Raw genomic sequence first — 17,683 nt, forward strand, 5'->3', positions numbered from 1 at the left:
GACTGTAGCTCCAGTTCCAGGAGATCCAAAACCCTCTTCTGGCCTCCCTGGGCACAGCACTCATCTGGTGAACATGTATACACTCAGGCACGCATACACACACCTTAAATAAATAAATAAATAAATAAATAAATAAATAAATAAATAAATAAATATTTTTTAATTAATACAGGTGGACTGGATATAATGACTCACCTCTTTAATCCCATCACTTAGGAAACAGAGAAAGACAGATTTCTGTGAGTCCAAGATCAGCCTGGTCTATATAGCAAGTTCCAGGACAACCAGAGCTACATAGTGAGACCCTGTCTCAAAATGATGCAGGTGCTATTATTTCTACACTAAACACTGCTAGCTTTGTCTATGCTCTTTGCTGGAGGAAAAGGACTACACAGATAAAAGATAGTTTAAATAATTCACACATTTTCCCAGTTTCACAGTTTTTACTAAAAACCTTGGTCCCTTGACTGAAAATATTCCTCCAGCTCTGTGATGTGCTCATGGGGTCTTGAAAGAGAAAAGCCCACTTTGCATATAGACTTGTATGATTAAGTATACACTAGGCTGGGCATAGTAGTCCACACCTGTAATCCCAGCACTCAGGCAGCTGAGAGAAGGGCCACTGTAATCTGAGGACAGCCTAGGCTATAGAGAAAAGACTCTCTCTCTCTCTCTCTCTCTCTCTCTCTCTCTCTCTCTCTCTCTCTCTCTCTCTATCTATCTATCTATATATATATATATATATATATATATATACATATATATCTTTTTCAATGTATTTCTGGACCAGAGTAGTCAATGTCCTTTTGCCTTTACCCAGGGAGGATGATTATATCCCTAAAGTGTTCACTGGTGTTCCCTCAGATTTTCTAAGTTCTTTAACCAAGGCTTAAAAGATTCAAAATTCCTCTTGTGATTAGGTCCTCATGAACTAAATAAATGATCTCCTACTGTGTTCTGAGAATGAGAAGCTGATAGAAAGGGTCTCCTTTACTTATCCCCAGCTTCAGGAAGAGACAAAAAGTTTCAAAAGAGGCTACAATTCTGTCAAGTCACAGTTCCATTGTTGTTATTTTAATTATTTACAAAGTAACAGGTTTCCTTGTGATATTTTCACGCTCAGCTGCAGTTAAGCCTCCCCTGGTGCCTCCTCTCCCTCCTCTCTGTTCCCCATCTTAGTTTAAATGATCCTGAGCACTCTCAGGGTTCCCCCTTCCATTTTCATATCACTTGTGCTCTGTTACCCTCCCGCCTCTATTTTAAAGTCTTGTTTCTCCTTCCGTGGGTCCCTTTCTTGTTCTCTGACCTCCTTACACCTTACTTCCACTTAAATACATACATAAAAATTAGAAGCTAAGATCTCCATATGAGAAAGAACGTGGGGCTCCTGTTTATTAGTCCAGGTTATCACATTTAATATGTATGTTTAGTCAGGTTTGTAAATCTTCTTCACATTCATAACTTCATTCTTCTTAATGGCTGAATAAAAGTCCACCACGTGTAGGTACCACATTTTCACTATCCATTCACCACTTAATGGACATTGTAATGGTTGGTCTCAATTGTCAACTTGATGAGACCTAGAATCACCTGAGAAATGCACTTCTGAGCATGCCTGTGGGAGACTCCCTTGATTGGATTCATTGAAATGGGAAGATGTGCCCACTGTAGGTGGCACCAGTTTCTAGGCTGAAATCCTAAACTACACAAAAGGGAGGAAGTGAGATGCACACTAACATTGCTTGCTCTCTTCTCTCTGACTGAACGCAGTGTGGCCAGCAGCCTCAAGCACCAGCTGCCTCACCAATTCCCACCACAATATAATGTAGCCTCGGACTGTGGGCTGAAATAAACTCCTGATCCCGTAAGCTGCTTTTGTCCGCGTGGTTCATCACCGCAACAGAAAAGTCAGGACAACTCAGTCGATTCCACTTCCTTGCTATTAGGAACAGATCTGCAGTAAACATGGATGTGCACGTGTTTTAAAATGTAGCCTGGTATTTAGAGTACGGCCTACATTGGAACAGAAAAAAAACTTCCCTCTCTGTAGCATAAAAACCACCCCAAAATGGTCTAGACACTGTGCTAAAGATAATTGAAAGTAGTTGGATGTTGCAGACAGTGCATTTTTTTTCTAAGATCAAAGTGCCTTTTTTTTTCTAAATTAAGTCCTCACTCAGTTAACTGAAATTCTTTCTACAAGAAACGAAGTGACCATGTGGATGTATGTGATTGTAACAACTACTCGTGGATTTGAACTCCCAGGTAAGAAGTGGAATGAGAACCTAATGACCTCATTTTTTAATGAAAAGATATGGGGGAAAAATCAACCTTTCACAAATCATGAAAGACTGATGATGCTTTTATATTTAAGAGACTGAGCTGGAAACTTAGGAGAGTGCTCTGAGAATAAGATGTTTGAAATTGTGATTAAGGAAGAATTTCAAGTTGGGGTAATGACAGAGTCAACAGCTAATGAAATAGGTGGGAGCATAAGATTGATTAGAGGAGTCAGGCCTGACAGCTAAGTCCTATGAGGGAGGCTGAGGTCAAAGAATCTCGAGTGTAAGGCCAGCCTGTTCTATAGAGCAATTTCAAGGCCAGTCTGATAATTTACCTAGACCTTGTCTCAAAATAAAAAGCTTTGAAAAGAGAACTAAGAAGACGATATAGAAGTGAAATGGAAATATATACAGCTGGTAAGGATGATAACTGTGAAAAATATATTTTGGAAAGTGTGTGTAGTCGGGCACAGGGACTGGAGATGTTGCTCAGTGGTTGGCCGGGTTGCCTAGAATGTAAAGGGCTGTGGATTTGATCCTAGTACTGAATAAAAGAAGAAAAGGGGAAGAAGAGACGGAGGAGAAGGAGGAGAAAGAAGGAAAGAGAAGGTGAGGGAGACGTTGCATGTTAATTCAGAAGGCACGCAATGTGAGCATCTCACAGGAAGGAGTTCAGCGGACATAAATGACGTGTCTTTGGTTTAAATTAAAATACATGTCTGCATCATATTTCCACAGTAACTTAAACTAGATATTTAACACCATTTAGAGCTCTAGGTGTTTTGAGGATTGAAATGTATATTTTTTCCTTTTTTTTTTTTTTTTGTTTTGTTTTTCGAGACAGGGTTTCTCTGTGTAGTTCTGGTGCCTTTCCTGGAGCTCGCTCTGTAGACCAGGCTGGCCTCGAACTCACAGAGATCCGCCTGCCTCTGCTTCCCGAGTGCTGGGATTAAAGGCGTGCGCCACCACCGCCCGGCTGAAATGTATATTTTTTTAAACAACGCTTCAGTAGAACACTCACCTAGGCTGTAATAAACCCTGGGTTCAATACCCAGCATAAAGGAAACTGAATAGGGCAGGGCACCCCTGTGATCTAATTACTCTGGAGGTGGAGGCAGGAGGATCAGAAATTCAAGGTCATCCTTCTCCACATTCCAACGTTGATAAAGGTGAAATTCTATTTCAAGAGAAAAATTAATACTCTCAATAATACTTTCTTCTTTCTTTCTTCTTGTTTTGAGAAAGGGTTTTTCATTGTAGTCCTGGATGTCCTGGAACTCACTATGCAGGCCAGGCCTATCTCAAACACTGAAATATTCTTGCCTCTACCTCCCAAGTGCTGGGATTAATGGGGTGTGCCACCACCGTCAGCTCTCTCTCTCTCTCTCTCTCTCTCTCTCTCTCTCTCTCTCTCTCTCTCTCTCTCTCTCATTATTGTTTGTTTGTTGAGACATGGTTCTCTGTGTAGCCCTGGCTGTCCTGGAACTCTCTATGTAGTGCCAGCCGACCTTAAACTCACAGAAATCCTCCTGCCTCTGCATCTTTAGTGCTGGGATTAAAGGCACGAGCCACCACCTCCAGGCTTTTTGTTTTTAATTGATTTTTTAAATTTCTCTCTTCAGACCTCTTTTTATTTACTTTTTAAACAGGGCCTCATTAAACTGAGGCTGACCTCTAGCTTTCTGAGACAAGGCAGGATGGAATTCCTGCTTCTACCTCCCATCACCACACTGGGCCTATCTTTAACAGTTTTATCACAGCTCTTTTTTTTTTTTTTTTTTTTTTTTTTTTTTTTGGTTTTTCGAGACAGGGTTTCTCTGTGTAGTTTTGGTGCCTGTCCTGGATCTCACTCTGTAGCCCAGGCTGGCCTCAAACTCACAGAGATCTGCCTGCCTCTGCCTCCCGAGTGCTGGGATTAAAGGCGTGCTTTGTTTGTTTTTAAAAATGGCGTCCCACTATGTGATCCAGGCTGGACTCGAACTTGAGATTCACCTCCATTACCTTCCCACAATGCTGGGATCACATACTTGTAGTATCGACCACAGAACACACTTATACAGTGACATTTTCTCTGAAGAATGAAAGCAAAATTTGATAAACACTGAAGTTAAGAGAACTGAATCTTTGGACAGTGGAGGGAGCATTCTTTTCAGAGTTTTATTATTTATTCGGGGGGAGGGATCTCTATTTGTAGTCTGGACTGTTCTGGAGCTATGTAGACCAGGCTGGCCAACTCTCGGTGGTCTTTTGAATCCCTGAAACCTACTCGAAAACAGGAATTCTAAAGATCAGCCATCTTAAAATCCTATTCAGAGCCTGTCATTTAAAAGAAAAAAAGGGGTGGGGGGAGAGAAAAGTTATTCTGCCCCCTCTAGGCCAAAACAGTATTTCTCAAGTACAGCCTGGGCTATTGGAAAGCTCAGCTGCCACTCCTGGGCGGAGCCTCTGGAATGGAGGTACGAGGGGCGGAGCCTAGTGTGACATTTCACGACTTCACTTTCCGGTGCATCACTTGGGATATAATTGGCATCCAGGGTACATCCGGCGGGACCTGAGGAAAGCGCAGCACTCCAGAGCCCCGCACTGCAGCCGCTCCGCCCGCGCCGTCTCACCTGTCTGCGCCGCACCCCGCATCTCTCTCCAGCCCCGCATCACCATCAACATGCTGGGAATGAGGCCCCGCAGCCCCAGCGTCGACCCCGAGCCCTGCTGGCCACCGCAGCCACAAGGACCCAGCCCTGCCAAGCGCCGCCGCCTCCACGAGCCCGCCCGCCACGAGCCCCTGGCGCCGCCAGACATGGAAGCGCCCGCCGGACCCGCCAGCGACGCGCTCACCTCGGTGGTGTTCCTGGCCCCTGGCTGCGCCATGCAACTGCAGCTGGAAGACGTCGAGCTGCTGCTGGAGCCAGAGCCCACCTCGGTCCTGCAAGTGTCGCTCCCTGGACACACCTTAATCCTCGTCCCCGAGAGCCTCCACGCCTCGGTCCATCTTGGACAGCCTGGGTTCTCGTCCGCCAGCCCGCAGGGGGCCACTCTCCTTGACGTGTTCCAGGACCAGCAGGGATCCTTCGGTGCGTCCGTATCAGACATCTTTGGTTTGGAAGACGCCTATGACCAGGAAGATCCTGAACCAGGCTTCCTGTCACCCTGGATGGATGCTTCAGCTAGTCAGGTCGCTGGGCTTCATCTCTCCTCCACAAGAGTATACAGTCCTTGGCCTCAGGACCCAGTAGCAGAGCCATGGCCTCTGGTGCTTTCCACTAGGGCCAAGAGATATTCTCCGAGGTCCATCTGGGACCTGGGCAGCTACCTGCTGGGACCCTTCCCCAGCTCACCACTTCAGCCCCTGCCTCCATCTCCTCCTCCAAGTCCTCAAGAGCAGCACCTTCCATGCCCTCCACGGCCCCTGTGCAAGGCCCGGAGGCGACTGTTCTGTGAATGAACTGCCCCCTCACAAATCCTTGAAGCCCTGCAAGTAAAAGGCTTCTCAAAGCCATTGTGAGTGCCTTTGCACAGTCTATAAGGCTAGAAAGACACTCTTGTTTTTGAAATGGGCGGAATGCAGAATATTGGACTGGTCTGGAGGAAAGATCATCGCCACCAGAACACATGCTGTTTGAAAAAATCACCTACTTTTGGTCCTTGAATTGACTGTTTATGCTCTTTTCTATACAGAAGTCACCCTCAGGAAATTTCGTACCCCAAGTGGTGCCTCAAACTTCAACTCCAACACGTTTCCTTAAAACTCCACCCTACCATGCACCCCTTCTGGGATTAATTAGCTATTAGCTATTAATAATATGATGGGGGTGGTAGAGTTTGGCCCTAATCACTCCTACTTTGTGCCTATCTGTTTACCATGCAGCTTTTCCTTATTAGGGCTCTAACTGCCTGGAGGTGACACTACTAGATAGTTTTACTACACAGATGTTGTTTTTTATAAAGTGTTGTCTTTTTTCTTTTAACACTTACGTGAGGAAATAATTTATGTTTTCAACGCTTTATGGTTTGGAGACTTGTTTTTGTTTTTGATGGTGGCGGTGGTAGGTGGTTGTGTTTTGTTTTGTTTTGTTGAGTAGGAGGGTGTTCCACAAAAAAACAAGTATTTTCTTGGTTTAAATATTCATTTCTTTTTGTATATTTTTAAAGATTTATTTTTATTTCGAGTGTGTGTGTGTGTGTGTGTGTGTGTGTGTGTGTGTGTGTGTGTGTGTGTGTGTTGCCTGCATATGTGTATGTGCCCTTCTCTGTGCTTGGTGCCTACAGGGGTAAAAGAGGGGCATCAGATTCCGTGGAACTAGAGTTAGAGAATTCATGTTAGAGCTTCCATGCCAGTGCTGGGAGCCAAATCTCTGGAGAAGCAGCAAGTGCTCTTAACTGCCGGAGCCATCTCTCCAGCCCCTTCTTGTGTGTTTTTAATTTCTCCTAGTCTGAAGACGTTCACACTTCTCAGGCTATGGCAATTATAAGATTATATTGGTGTAGGAATAATTACAGGATCTTGATTTGTTTTGTTTATTGTTACTAATGAATAAAATAGTTCATATTTTATCTGACAGGCAACAAAATTTTAATTATTTTAATAATTTATGCCTAGGTTCTTCCAGCTGGTTGATAAAGGCAATGATACTTCCAATGAGAAAAATGGCACAGGTCAATTTTGACAAGCTTAATTTTCCTTAATGGATCTGTATGAGATAATAAGTCAGGGGGAACAGGATGCTTGATAAGGGCAGTCCAGTCTTAAGAGATGTGTTGACTCTTCCACTTTATCATAAAGGCTGATCTGTTTCATCATAGTTGACCAGTAGTACTTTTCCTCTTGAAGAAGCTCCTTGTTAATGTTTCTTAATATAAAAGGGGGGAGATAACTGTGTTGGTTTGGTTAAGTAACTAAAAAGACTTCATCAAATTATTAAAATATTTGATTGAATAAATGAATTCATTTTAAAAATGTAATTATTCAGATGTCTTCACATAAGAGCTATGTGGAACCTTGATTCATTGAGGTTATTTAAAAACTAGGAAGATAATAAATGAGGCCATAGTTGGGCCTTTGTAAATTTTAGGTGGTCCTTTGAAGACTTGGAAGCAGATGGGTGGGAGGTGGAAATGAGTGAAGGGCCACTTCAGGCTTTAAATGTTAGATTTTACAAACATTTGTGTGTGCGTGGCTTTCTGTGTTTTCTTTTCTTTTAATTGTACTTTTATTTTATGTGTATGAGTGTTTACCTGAATGTATGTCTATGCACCACATGTATGCAGTGCCTGTGGAGACCAGAAGAGGGTATCAGATCCCCTGATGTTACAGATGATTTTGAGCTGCCTTGTGGGTGCTGGGAATTGAACCCAGGTCTTCTGAAAAAATAACCAATGCTCATAACTGCTGAGCCATTTCTCTAGAACCTATGTTGTCTTTTTCATCAGCCCATGTGGTGACTTTCAGTGTCAGGACTTGTAATTCCTACGTTCTTTGCATTCCTGCTATCCCAGAGAATTTTCTTAAGACTGCTATTCCAGTGCGCGCGCACATGCAAAGGAAGCTTATATTGTATGGGGTTAGTTTTTCTTCATGTGCTTGCTGTTTGGATTTTATGCACATCACGACTATTGTTAAATGTCTCTTTTTTGATGGGTTTGCCCATGCTTTTTATAATGAAGTAATTTCGTTACTGCCAAAGCTGAAACCAACAAGATGCTAGCCCTTTTTGGTGTGTTGAACATTAACATTTGTTACTTCAACCTGGGAATGCTTTGCCAGTTTCTTTCCTTGTTTTCATCCTTGCACTCCACCTCTTCATTCTGTCCTCATGTGTCTTCCTGCAGCAGTACAATTTTCTTTTTCCTTTCTTTTCTCACTTTTGATATGGTTTCCCTATCCCAATAAACTTACAATCCTCCTGCTTTAGCTTCCCAAGGATTTCTATTGTAAGCAAGTATTATCGAATGACCCCTTCAGTACACTTTTTAAGGATTCCTTCCTCCATGGCCTGTGTGATCAGTCTCAAGTTTGTGTCTGGAAATGTCTCAATTACATCTAAACCTGTGTGCTACTTTAGCTAGGATTATAATTCTGGAGTAACCTCTGTATCTCTCACTTCATTCCAAGCGTTGCTTGCATTGCCGTTTCTTTGTGTGGAATGAGGCTGCTAATTTTAGTATTTTGGTTGCCTTTGATGATCAACACCTTCAAATTGGTATCTTTAATCACAGGAAATGTATTTGTTGCTTCCCACTGAACCTCCTAAATCTTGAGATTAATTCTTTTTCAAAGTTTCCATTTTTACAATGAGTCATTGGGCTTGGGATATAGTTCATCAGTAAAAATATTCTGCTAACATGTGTAAGGTTGGCTCAATACACGGAAAATATAATTTAAAGAGTCATTTTCTCTTGGACCTTTGAATTCCTCTTCAGTCTCTACAACACCTGTTAGGAAAATGATAAACTTACATAATCAGTGCTTTCCTTCTGTCTACTGATTCTTTCTGAACAAACAAATTTGGAGTTGAAGGGACATTGGCTTTCTGCTCCATATATGAATTTTACATTTGCTTCTTCCTGGTTTCCAAAGACACAAAAGTAAGTAAGAGCCAAACAGTATGGAATGCATACCATCTGACACTCAAAAGAAAAAAAACTTCTAATCTTCAAACTTCACAAATGGTCCAATTTCCGATATTAATACAAGAGATGCTGAGATGGAATGTCCATATCCCTGTTCCCTTAGATTGTTGGGAAAGTTAACAACCAAATCATCATAGCTGCTCTCTAGGAATTATTCTCAGGTTCTATGGTTACTCTGTTCCAATTATTATTCAAATAATGTATATGTTAATTTATTTAAAATGTTTCATGCAATATATTTTGATCATACTCTTTCACCTCCACAAACTTCACATATATGTAAGGGAATATTGATATGCAACCTGCCCAGTCTTCTTAGTGTTACTTGTATGTGTTATGACTTCAGGGCTAACCACTTGGTATTGGAGAACCAGTTAGGGGCCCAAGTATGAGGAGGACTTTTTCTCCCACTCTAAGCCTTCCTTAGTTGCCTGTAATCTTTGGTATGGATGGGACCTCATGAGAATTCCCCATACCGTGTTAGCATACCCACTGGTGGTGTGCTTCTTCAGGTCTTGTGTAAGCAGCCATGTTGTTGAGGTATCCTGATGTAGCTTCCCTGTCATTTCTTGGAGACTCATTCTCACAGCAGGTTTCCTGTGTCTTACAATCTTCCCACCTTCTCTTCTGCTATGTTTCCCGGGCCACAGGAGTTAGGTTGTAGATGTATCAATTGGTGATCACTCCACGGTCACTTGTTCTCCACTTTTTGGGTGGCTTTGGTTTTCTGTAACAATCTCCACACTTATCAGTGAGTGTATGGATAAATATTTAGAATGCAGTTAGGAATTACTCCGGTTTAGTGAAGTGGAGGTCGTAGGTTATCCTCTCAGAGCCATGACCTCACTAGCCCCTCAATCCACTCTGTCCTTCAGTTCTCTTTGTCCAAGCCTCCTACCTTTTTTCCAACAATTCTGCCAGGAACATAACATATCAATTGCCTCTAAAGACTCCCTGACCCCATAGGGTTCAGGTATTAAGGAAACTATGGGATTTAAACTTTTGATATAAGCTAAATCAATAACTAAATTTTCCCTAACCACAGACAACACCAGTCAATATTCATAGAATTCTCTTGGCCTAGACTGGCCTTGAAGGATCGTAATAATTCTTAGAATGTCACCAGCCTTCCAAGTGTTGGGATTATAGGCGTGCAGTACTATAGTTGGCTAAGAATGTACATTTCTTTGGGTACAAATGATCAGTCTATACACATATTGGTCAGAATATCCTAAATCCTGGATGACAAAAGTTAAATAGCCCAGAAAATACCTACAGATAGACATAGACTCCCTAACAACTCTTCTTCCCACCCCACCCCACACACACACACACCCAGTGCCAAGCGTAAGAAACCTCCCTCCAAGTTTTTGGTGAGGGAAATGGAAACGACTCTCAAAAATAACATAGGCTATTGCCATTGCCCTTGGTTGCCTCCCAGGACTTTCAGGGAAGATGCAATTGCTAAAAATTATCCACGCTTTAGACACAGGAATTGAGCTGGAACTGACCTGGAACTGACCTCCATAAGGACTAGCTCTCATAGCATTCAAAGGTGCTTTGCAAGTTGCCAGTGGAGAAAAGCAATAAATAGTTCTAACCAGCTGTAAAGCCTATAAACCACAACGAAGACCAACATGGTAGGATATTCCCAAAGGGTACAACAATAATGGCATTTGTATCTTGGTTGCAACCAACAGCTGTCTACTTAAAGCCTGCTCAATATGAGGAAATTCATGCACGGTATTGTAAACCTAGCCAACTAACCATGGCTAATGGTCCCTAGAGGACAGTCACTTTCCTATAACAGTGTAACTTCTGGCTGCATTCTAAATATTTACCCTTATATCCGTGGATAAATGCAGCTCTTACCCCTTATTAAAGAAGTTTCTTTTTGCAGCAGTGTTCAAGCCCAGTTGATGCAAGTTGTATTGATCTACAATACAATTCCTACAACAAAAACTCAGGGAACACCATGGAAGAGGGGCAGGAAGATTCTAAGAACCAGGTGAGCATGATGGTCCATGCCTTTAATCCCAGCACTCAGGATTCAGAGGTAGACAGATCTCTGTGATCTGATCATGTATATAATGAGTTCCAGACCAGGCAATGATACATGGTGAAACACTGTCTCAAAAAAAAAAATTAGAGCCAGAGAACCAGGACATCTATCTACTGTGAGATACTATGTTCCATATGACAAAAAAGCTACACCCATGAAATCTCAAAAATACGTCACCTTAACAAGGCCTGCACAGTGACAACACCCGTTGACATGCCAAGGTGAATGAGGGAAATCTCACAAGGCCCTACCCCCAAATGAGGACTACAGGCAGTAACTGGCTGCTGAAAGAGAGAATCAGTCTTCTTCCGGGATGAGCCCCACAAGTGGTTTATCCAAACCTAAAGGATCAGCCCTAAATAAATAAACATAGAAGCAACACTACATGGAATCAGCAGACTATTTATATACACATATAAAGATACACATATAACAATTAAAGAAGAGGTCATAAATTTGAAGGAGATGCAAGAGGAGTTAGAGGGAGAGAGGGAGGGGTAGGAATGATGCAAAAATAGTACTCATGTATGAATTCACACACACACAAAAATAAGTTAAAAAGAGGAAAGGGGGCCAGAGAGATGGCTCTGCCATTAAGAGTACTTGTTGCTCTTCCAAAGACTCAGGTTTGGTTCCCAGAACACACACCATGGCTCAGTTGCAGGGGATCCAGTGCTCTCTTCTGGCCTCCATAAAGCAATACATGCATGTTGTACACAAATATATATGCTGGCGGAAGATGCATTCATATAAAATAAAAAATATATTTTAAATAAATTTTATATTCAGGAAGCATCTACACAAATGTTCCACTTCATTTATTTTTTATTTATTTTATTTTGTTTTTGTTTTTGTTTTTCAAGACAGGGTTTCTCCGTGTAGTTTTGGTACCTGTCCTGGAACTTGCTTTGTAGACCAGGCTGACCTCGAACTCATAGAGATCCTCCTGGCTCTGCATCTCTAGTGCTGGGATTAAAGGAATGCACCACCAGCCGCCTGGCCACTTTACTGTTTTTATTTTTATTTTTTCAGAGCTGAGGACGGAAGCCAGGGCCTTGCACTTGCTAGGCAAACGCTCTTCCACGGAGCTAAATCCCCAGCCCCTACACTTTACTGTTTTTAAAGCATTTTTTGGCCAGGCAGTGGTTGCACACGCCTTTAATTCCAGCACTCAGGAGGCAGAAGCAGGTAGATCTCTTAAGTCTGCCTGGTCTACAGAGCAAGTTCCAGGGCTACACAGAGAAACCCTGTCTCAATAAAACAAAAGATTAAAAATTCAAAAAAAAAACCCCACGTTCTAAAGCTGGAGAAGGGAATTTTCCATTTAATTTATTGCAGTGGTTCTCAACCTTCCTAATGCTGAGTCCCCTTTAATACAGTTCCTCATGCTGTAATGACCTCCAACCATAAAATTATTTCATTGCTACTCCTAACTGTAATTCTTCGTACCGTTATGAATCCTATATGTAGGATGTCTGATGTGTGACCCCTGTCCTTCATCCCACGTATTGAGAACCGCTAGTTTAGGGGACAAGAGCAAGAATGTAGCTCAATTGGTGGCAAGCAGAAAGCCCTGGCTGCATTCAGCTCTAGGCAAGGCATAAACCCACTTGTTATGGTGCATGGTTATGAACTTGAGAGTTTGAGGCAGATGACTAGAAGGTCAAAGTCACACTCTCTCCACTACATAGGGAGTCCAGGAAGCATAGTATACAAGAGACTCTTTCTCAAAGAAAACAAAAAGGTATTTTTATTTTTATCCTTTGTTTTTTTCTTTTTAAATTTTTATTACACTTATTTACTATGCATATACATGTGCCACAGCATATCACCATGTGGGACCAAGATCGAACTCAGGTCATCAGGTTAGGAAATGAGAGCCTTTACCTATTCAGTCATCTTTGGACCAGATTTGTTTTGTTTGTTGTTTTTGAAACCATGTGTCACCCTGCAGCTCATCTTTGCCACAAGATTCTCTTTACCTCAGTCTCCAGAATGAAGGATTTACGGGCTGCACAAAAACATGCATAATCTCAGGCGTGGGTACTTTACGTCTCACATCAGGTCTGGCTACTAGTAACCCACTCTCTAAACATTCTCTAAACTCTAAAGCAATTTCAAATGTCATTTAACTGAAGCGGGGGGGGGGGGGGGGGTGGGGGGGACCGCAAGTTTTTCAGTGATCTTTTGAATCCCCGAAAGCATAGGAGTTCTAAACATGAGCCATCTTGAATTCTATTCCCGGTAGGTCAAGCTATACGACCTGTTCTGCCTCCTATAGGCCAAAAAAAGTATTTCCCAACTACAGTCAAGGCTATTGGTCAGCCGGACACTCCTGGGTGGAGCTTCCAGGACGCGGCTCCCAAAGGTGCAGCCTAACCTGACCTTTTCCGTCTTGACCTGGGTTCCGGTTCATCTTTTCAAAATTGCTTGGCATTTAGTAGTATCAGGCCTTTCCTGCGCAAGATCGAGATTTCCCTGCACTAGGCGGAACACAGGTGCCCAGAGCGCCAGACTGCAGCCGCTCCGCCCGCGCCGTCTCACCTGTCTGCGCCGCACCCCGCATCTCTCTCCAGCCCCGCATCACCATCAACATGCTGGGAGCGAGGCCCCGCAGCCCCAGCGTCGACCCCGAGCCCTGCTGGCCACCGCAGCCACAAGGACCCAGCCCTGCCAAGCGCCACCGCCTCCACGAGCCCGCCCGCCACGAGCCCCTGGCGCCGCCAGACATGGAAGCGCCCGCCGGACCCGCCAGCGACGCGCTCACCTCGGTGGTGTTCCTGGCCGCTGGCTGCGCCATGCAACTGCAGCTGGAAGACGTCGACCTGCTGCTGGAGCCAGAGCCCACCTCGGTCCTGCAAGTGTCGCTCCCTGGACACACTTTAATTCTCGTCCCCGAGGGCCTCCAGTCTTCCGCCCATCTTGGACAGCCTGAGTTCTCGTCCGCTAGCCCACAGGAGGCGTCTCTCCTGGACATACCCCAGGACCACCTCGTCGTCCTCCCGCAGGAATCCTTCTGTGAGTACGTCTTAGACAGCTCCTACCAAGAGGATGCCTGTGAAGAGGATGTAGACTTGGGCTTCCTGGCGCCCTTGGCTAAACCTCTAGCTGATTGGGCCTCTGGGCTCCTTTCCTACATCAGTATGCCCAGTCCTTGGCCTCAGAGCCGCATCACAGAGCCACATGCTCCGATGGCCTCCTCTAATGCAGAGCGATATTCTCGTAGGGCCATCTGGGACCTAGACAGCTACCTGCTGGGACCCTTCCCTAGCTCACCACTGCAGCCTCTGCCTCCATCTCCTCCTCCAAGTCCTCAAGAGCAGCGCCCTCCACAGTCTCCACACTCTCCACAGGTCCTGTGCAAGGCCCGGAGGCGACTGTTCTGTGAATGAACTGCGCTGCGCAAATTCTTGATGCCCCTCAAATAAGAGGTTTCTCTACTCCTAGATGCAAGGCACTAAATTTCCTGTTTTAGGAAAAGAAGTCCCACTCTTGCTGACACAAAGGACTGCAGACTCTTGCCGAGGGCCCTAACATTCCTAGAAGCCCTAGTGGTAAATTCCCAACACCTTCTGTTTCCCTGTTTCTTGACTAACCAAGAATAAGTAGTTTGCTTATGCTCTCGGTGTCCCTTGGTGTTTTCTCATGAATTTTTGAAGATTTGGACATCACTCACCTCCTTGGTGTTTCGGGCTGCTCTCCTAGGAAACTCCCCAATGCCATGATGAGCTATGGTGGTTACTTAACTTGAATGTACATGTCCTCAGCAACCTCCAAAGCTACTGATTCGGTCTTCCTTTTCAGTCTCTTCATTATAAATGCGATTTATGGTGAATTTTACCGGCTGTTTTCGGCGTGCACTGGGATATGCATTTGTTTTCTTTTTCTTTTCTTTGTTTTTATTTTTTATTTTGTTTTATTTATTTGTTTGTTTGTTTAGGCAAGATCTCACTATGTAGCTCTGACTGTCTTAGAATTCACTATGTAGACCAGGCTGGCCTTGAACTCACAGTGATCCTCCTGCCTCTGCCTCCCAAGTGCTGGAATCAAAGTCCTGTGCCACTATCCCTGGCATCAAAATTTCACCAGTAAGCTGGTGGAAAATTTGTTTTCATTACTATTATTCCACATTATTTTATGTTTTAAATTCTGAAATGATTTTTTTCTCTGATAAACCTAATTTGTAACGTTTTGTATGCAATTACCATATTTGCCTTGTTTTATTTTTATTTTTTTAATGTTACTGGTAAAGGTGAAGTTTACAAGATCATTCATAAACTCACAGCCATTCAGATTTACCAACCTACCTAACCAAATCTTTCCTCTCTGTTCTTAAGCTAACCAAAATTTTCATCTTGCTAGGGACTATATATCTGCTTTTAATTTCTTTTTGCATCAACGCAGATTTAAGCTAGGGTCTCACACATGCTGGGCAAGCAGTCTAACACAATTACATCCCTAGCTCTCTCCTTTTTATTTTGAGACAGGGTCTCACTAAGTTGCCCAGGCTACCTTTGAATTCATTCTTTAGCCTAAACATACCTTGAATATAAAATCCTCTGCATCAGCCACCAGAGGAGCTGAGGTTATAGGCCAGAGGGTAGCTCTTACACACAGCTTTTTTTTTATTGTTTAGGTTATTATTGATGTGTATTTGGGTGCATGTGTGTGAGTACAGGACCATGTGTGAGTACAGGACCGTGTGTGCATCACATGTCTGTGCCACAGTACATCTGTGGAAGTCAGAGGACAACTTGGAAATCAGTTCTTTCCTTCTACCATGAGTTCAGGGAATCGATTCAAGTCATCAAGCCTGTATAGTGAATACGTCTCCCCACTGATACCATCTGACCTGCCCAAAAAATATGCCTTAATAGTTATCTCCACGATGTCCATCCTCTCTTGGTTCTGTAAGCCTGAGCATGAGTTTGTGTGATAAATTCTTAGGATTTAAAACTTGAAAATGTTCTGATTACATATTCACTTTTTTTTCTTCAGGATTCTAAAATTTGCTTAGCCTGAAATAGGAATGGCTGAGTAAAAATCAATAGGCTGTAAACCACTGTATGATTTTTTTTTTGCACAACTTTATTCTTAAATGCACAATAGACTCCAACACAATATTGCATTCTATTGTGATGGTGGTGGTGGTGGGGAGGGGGACTGGCGGGGAATCCAGAAGTTTCAGTAGAAGTAGAAAGAATCAAGGGGCATAAGTATCTCAGTCCAAAAATAAATAATTAAATGTCACTCTTTAAAAATCAGTCCTCTTAGTTGCGCCTATGGCTAGGGGCCCTTCCCTGCAGGCTTCACTCTTAGCTCCTGGAGTTTCTTCTGCTCTTTGTGTCTGTTTCTGACTAGAACTTTGCTCTATCTCTTTAGCATGTCCCTTGGACTGACCTGAGGCTTCTAACCACCTTTGTGGAAGATGTGGTGTCTCATACCTTCCCCAGCCCTTGATGCTACACACAGTCACTCTTAATTCTCTCATTATCCTTGACTACATGAACTATATTCGTTTAGTGTTTCACCATGGTTTTTTTGTCTAAATAAATGGTCACTTGCTGAACAAAAGACTCTGTGTGAATGTTTTGGTTTTGTGTGTTTGCGTTTGAGGGATTTGAAGTGTTTTGTTTTTTTGTTTTGTGACAGGTGCTGTGGAGCCCAGGCTGGTCCTGCAGTCCAGATCCTCTTGCTTTAGCCTCCCAGGTCGTAGCATGACAGGTGTGTGCTACCCCATCTGGCTTCATTTTACCATACTTAAAGTGTTTGTTTGGCTTTTCATGTCTCATAGTTTGATTGTAGTGTGTCTACAAGGTGCTCTTTCTGTTTGGCTTGACTGAATGCAGTGGACTGTGGTTGTTGAAAAATTATCGTTTACCTGAAATCCCACAAAAAGACTTTGTCTCAGAGTATCTCACCCATCCTCAGGTTGAAAATGCAATCAAAGGCCGGGCGGTGGTGGCACACGCCTTTAATCCCCAGCACTCGGGAGGCAGAGGCAGGTGGATCTTTGTGAGTTCGAGGCCAGCCTGGTCTATCGAGCGATATCCAGGAAAGGCGCAAAGCTACACAAAGAAACCCTGTCTCAAAAACAAAAAAAAAAAAAAAGAAAGAAAGAAAGAAAATGCAATCAAATATATGATGGCAGTGCTCAGTCTGTCTCTTATGACTCATTGTATTAGTAACTTTTCCATTACCTTGATAAAATATCGTGATCAAAAGCAACATAAGGGAGTTTATCTTAGCTTCTGATTCCAGAGGGCTGGAAATCACAATGACAGGGAAAGCAGGCATGACTGTCAGAGCAATGGGCTGGCTCATAACATTCTCATCCACACACAGAAAGCCAAGAGAGCAGAAAGTAGGGTAAGGCTATCAACCCTCAAAGCCACTATCTTTAAATTAAAGGCACAGAGTCTTTAACTTTCCCTCTGAAACTTCATAAGCCAGGCCCTCATCTTCTGCACTGCTCTAAACATTCTTATTTTCCCAGCTCCTAAAGAACATCCCACTGAGGTCTCAAAGCTCAATGGCTTTTCTAGCCCAAAGTTTTAAAGTCCTTCTACATTCCTTCCAAAAACATGGTCAGGTCTGTCACAGCAATACCCCACTATGCTGTTATCAACTTCTCTTAGTTAGGGTTTCTGTTGTTGCAAAAAAACACCATGACCAAAAAGCAACTTGGGGAGGAAAGGGTTTGTTTGGTTTA

General features: G+C 43.2%; 2 protein-coding genes across 2 annotated transcripts; both read left to right on the forward strand.

Annotated features, from left to right (window-relative positions):
- Positions 1-4,944: 4,944 nt before the first annotated feature.
- On the forward strand, positions 4,945-5,724 carry LOC128104679 (proline-rich protein 23A3-like). The gene has a single exon (XM_052729648.1). The coding sequence runs from the start codon at positions 4,945-4,947 to the stop codon at positions 5,722-5,724; it is 780 nt and encodes a 259-aa protein (XP_052585608.1).
- Positions 5,725-13,565: 7,841 nt separating this feature from the next.
- LOC128104688 (proline-rich protein 23A3-like) lies at positions 13,566-14,363 on the forward strand. Its single transcript, XM_052729660.1, has one exon. It carries the CDS (start codon positions 13,566-13,568, stop codon positions 14,361-14,363), a length of 798 nt encoding a protein of 265 aa, XP_052585620.1.
- The last annotated feature ends 3,320 nt before the right edge of the window (positions 14,364-17,683 follow it).

The sequence above is a fragment of the Peromyscus californicus genome, unplaced genomic scaffold (assembly GCF_007827085.1).
Source record: "Peromyscus californicus insignis strain IS unplaced genomic scaffold, ASM782708v3 Scaffold_11__1_contigs__length_118956290, whole genome shotgun sequence".
Lineage (NCBI taxonomy): Eukaryota > Metazoa > Chordata > Mammalia > Rodentia > Cricetidae > Peromyscus > Peromyscus californicus.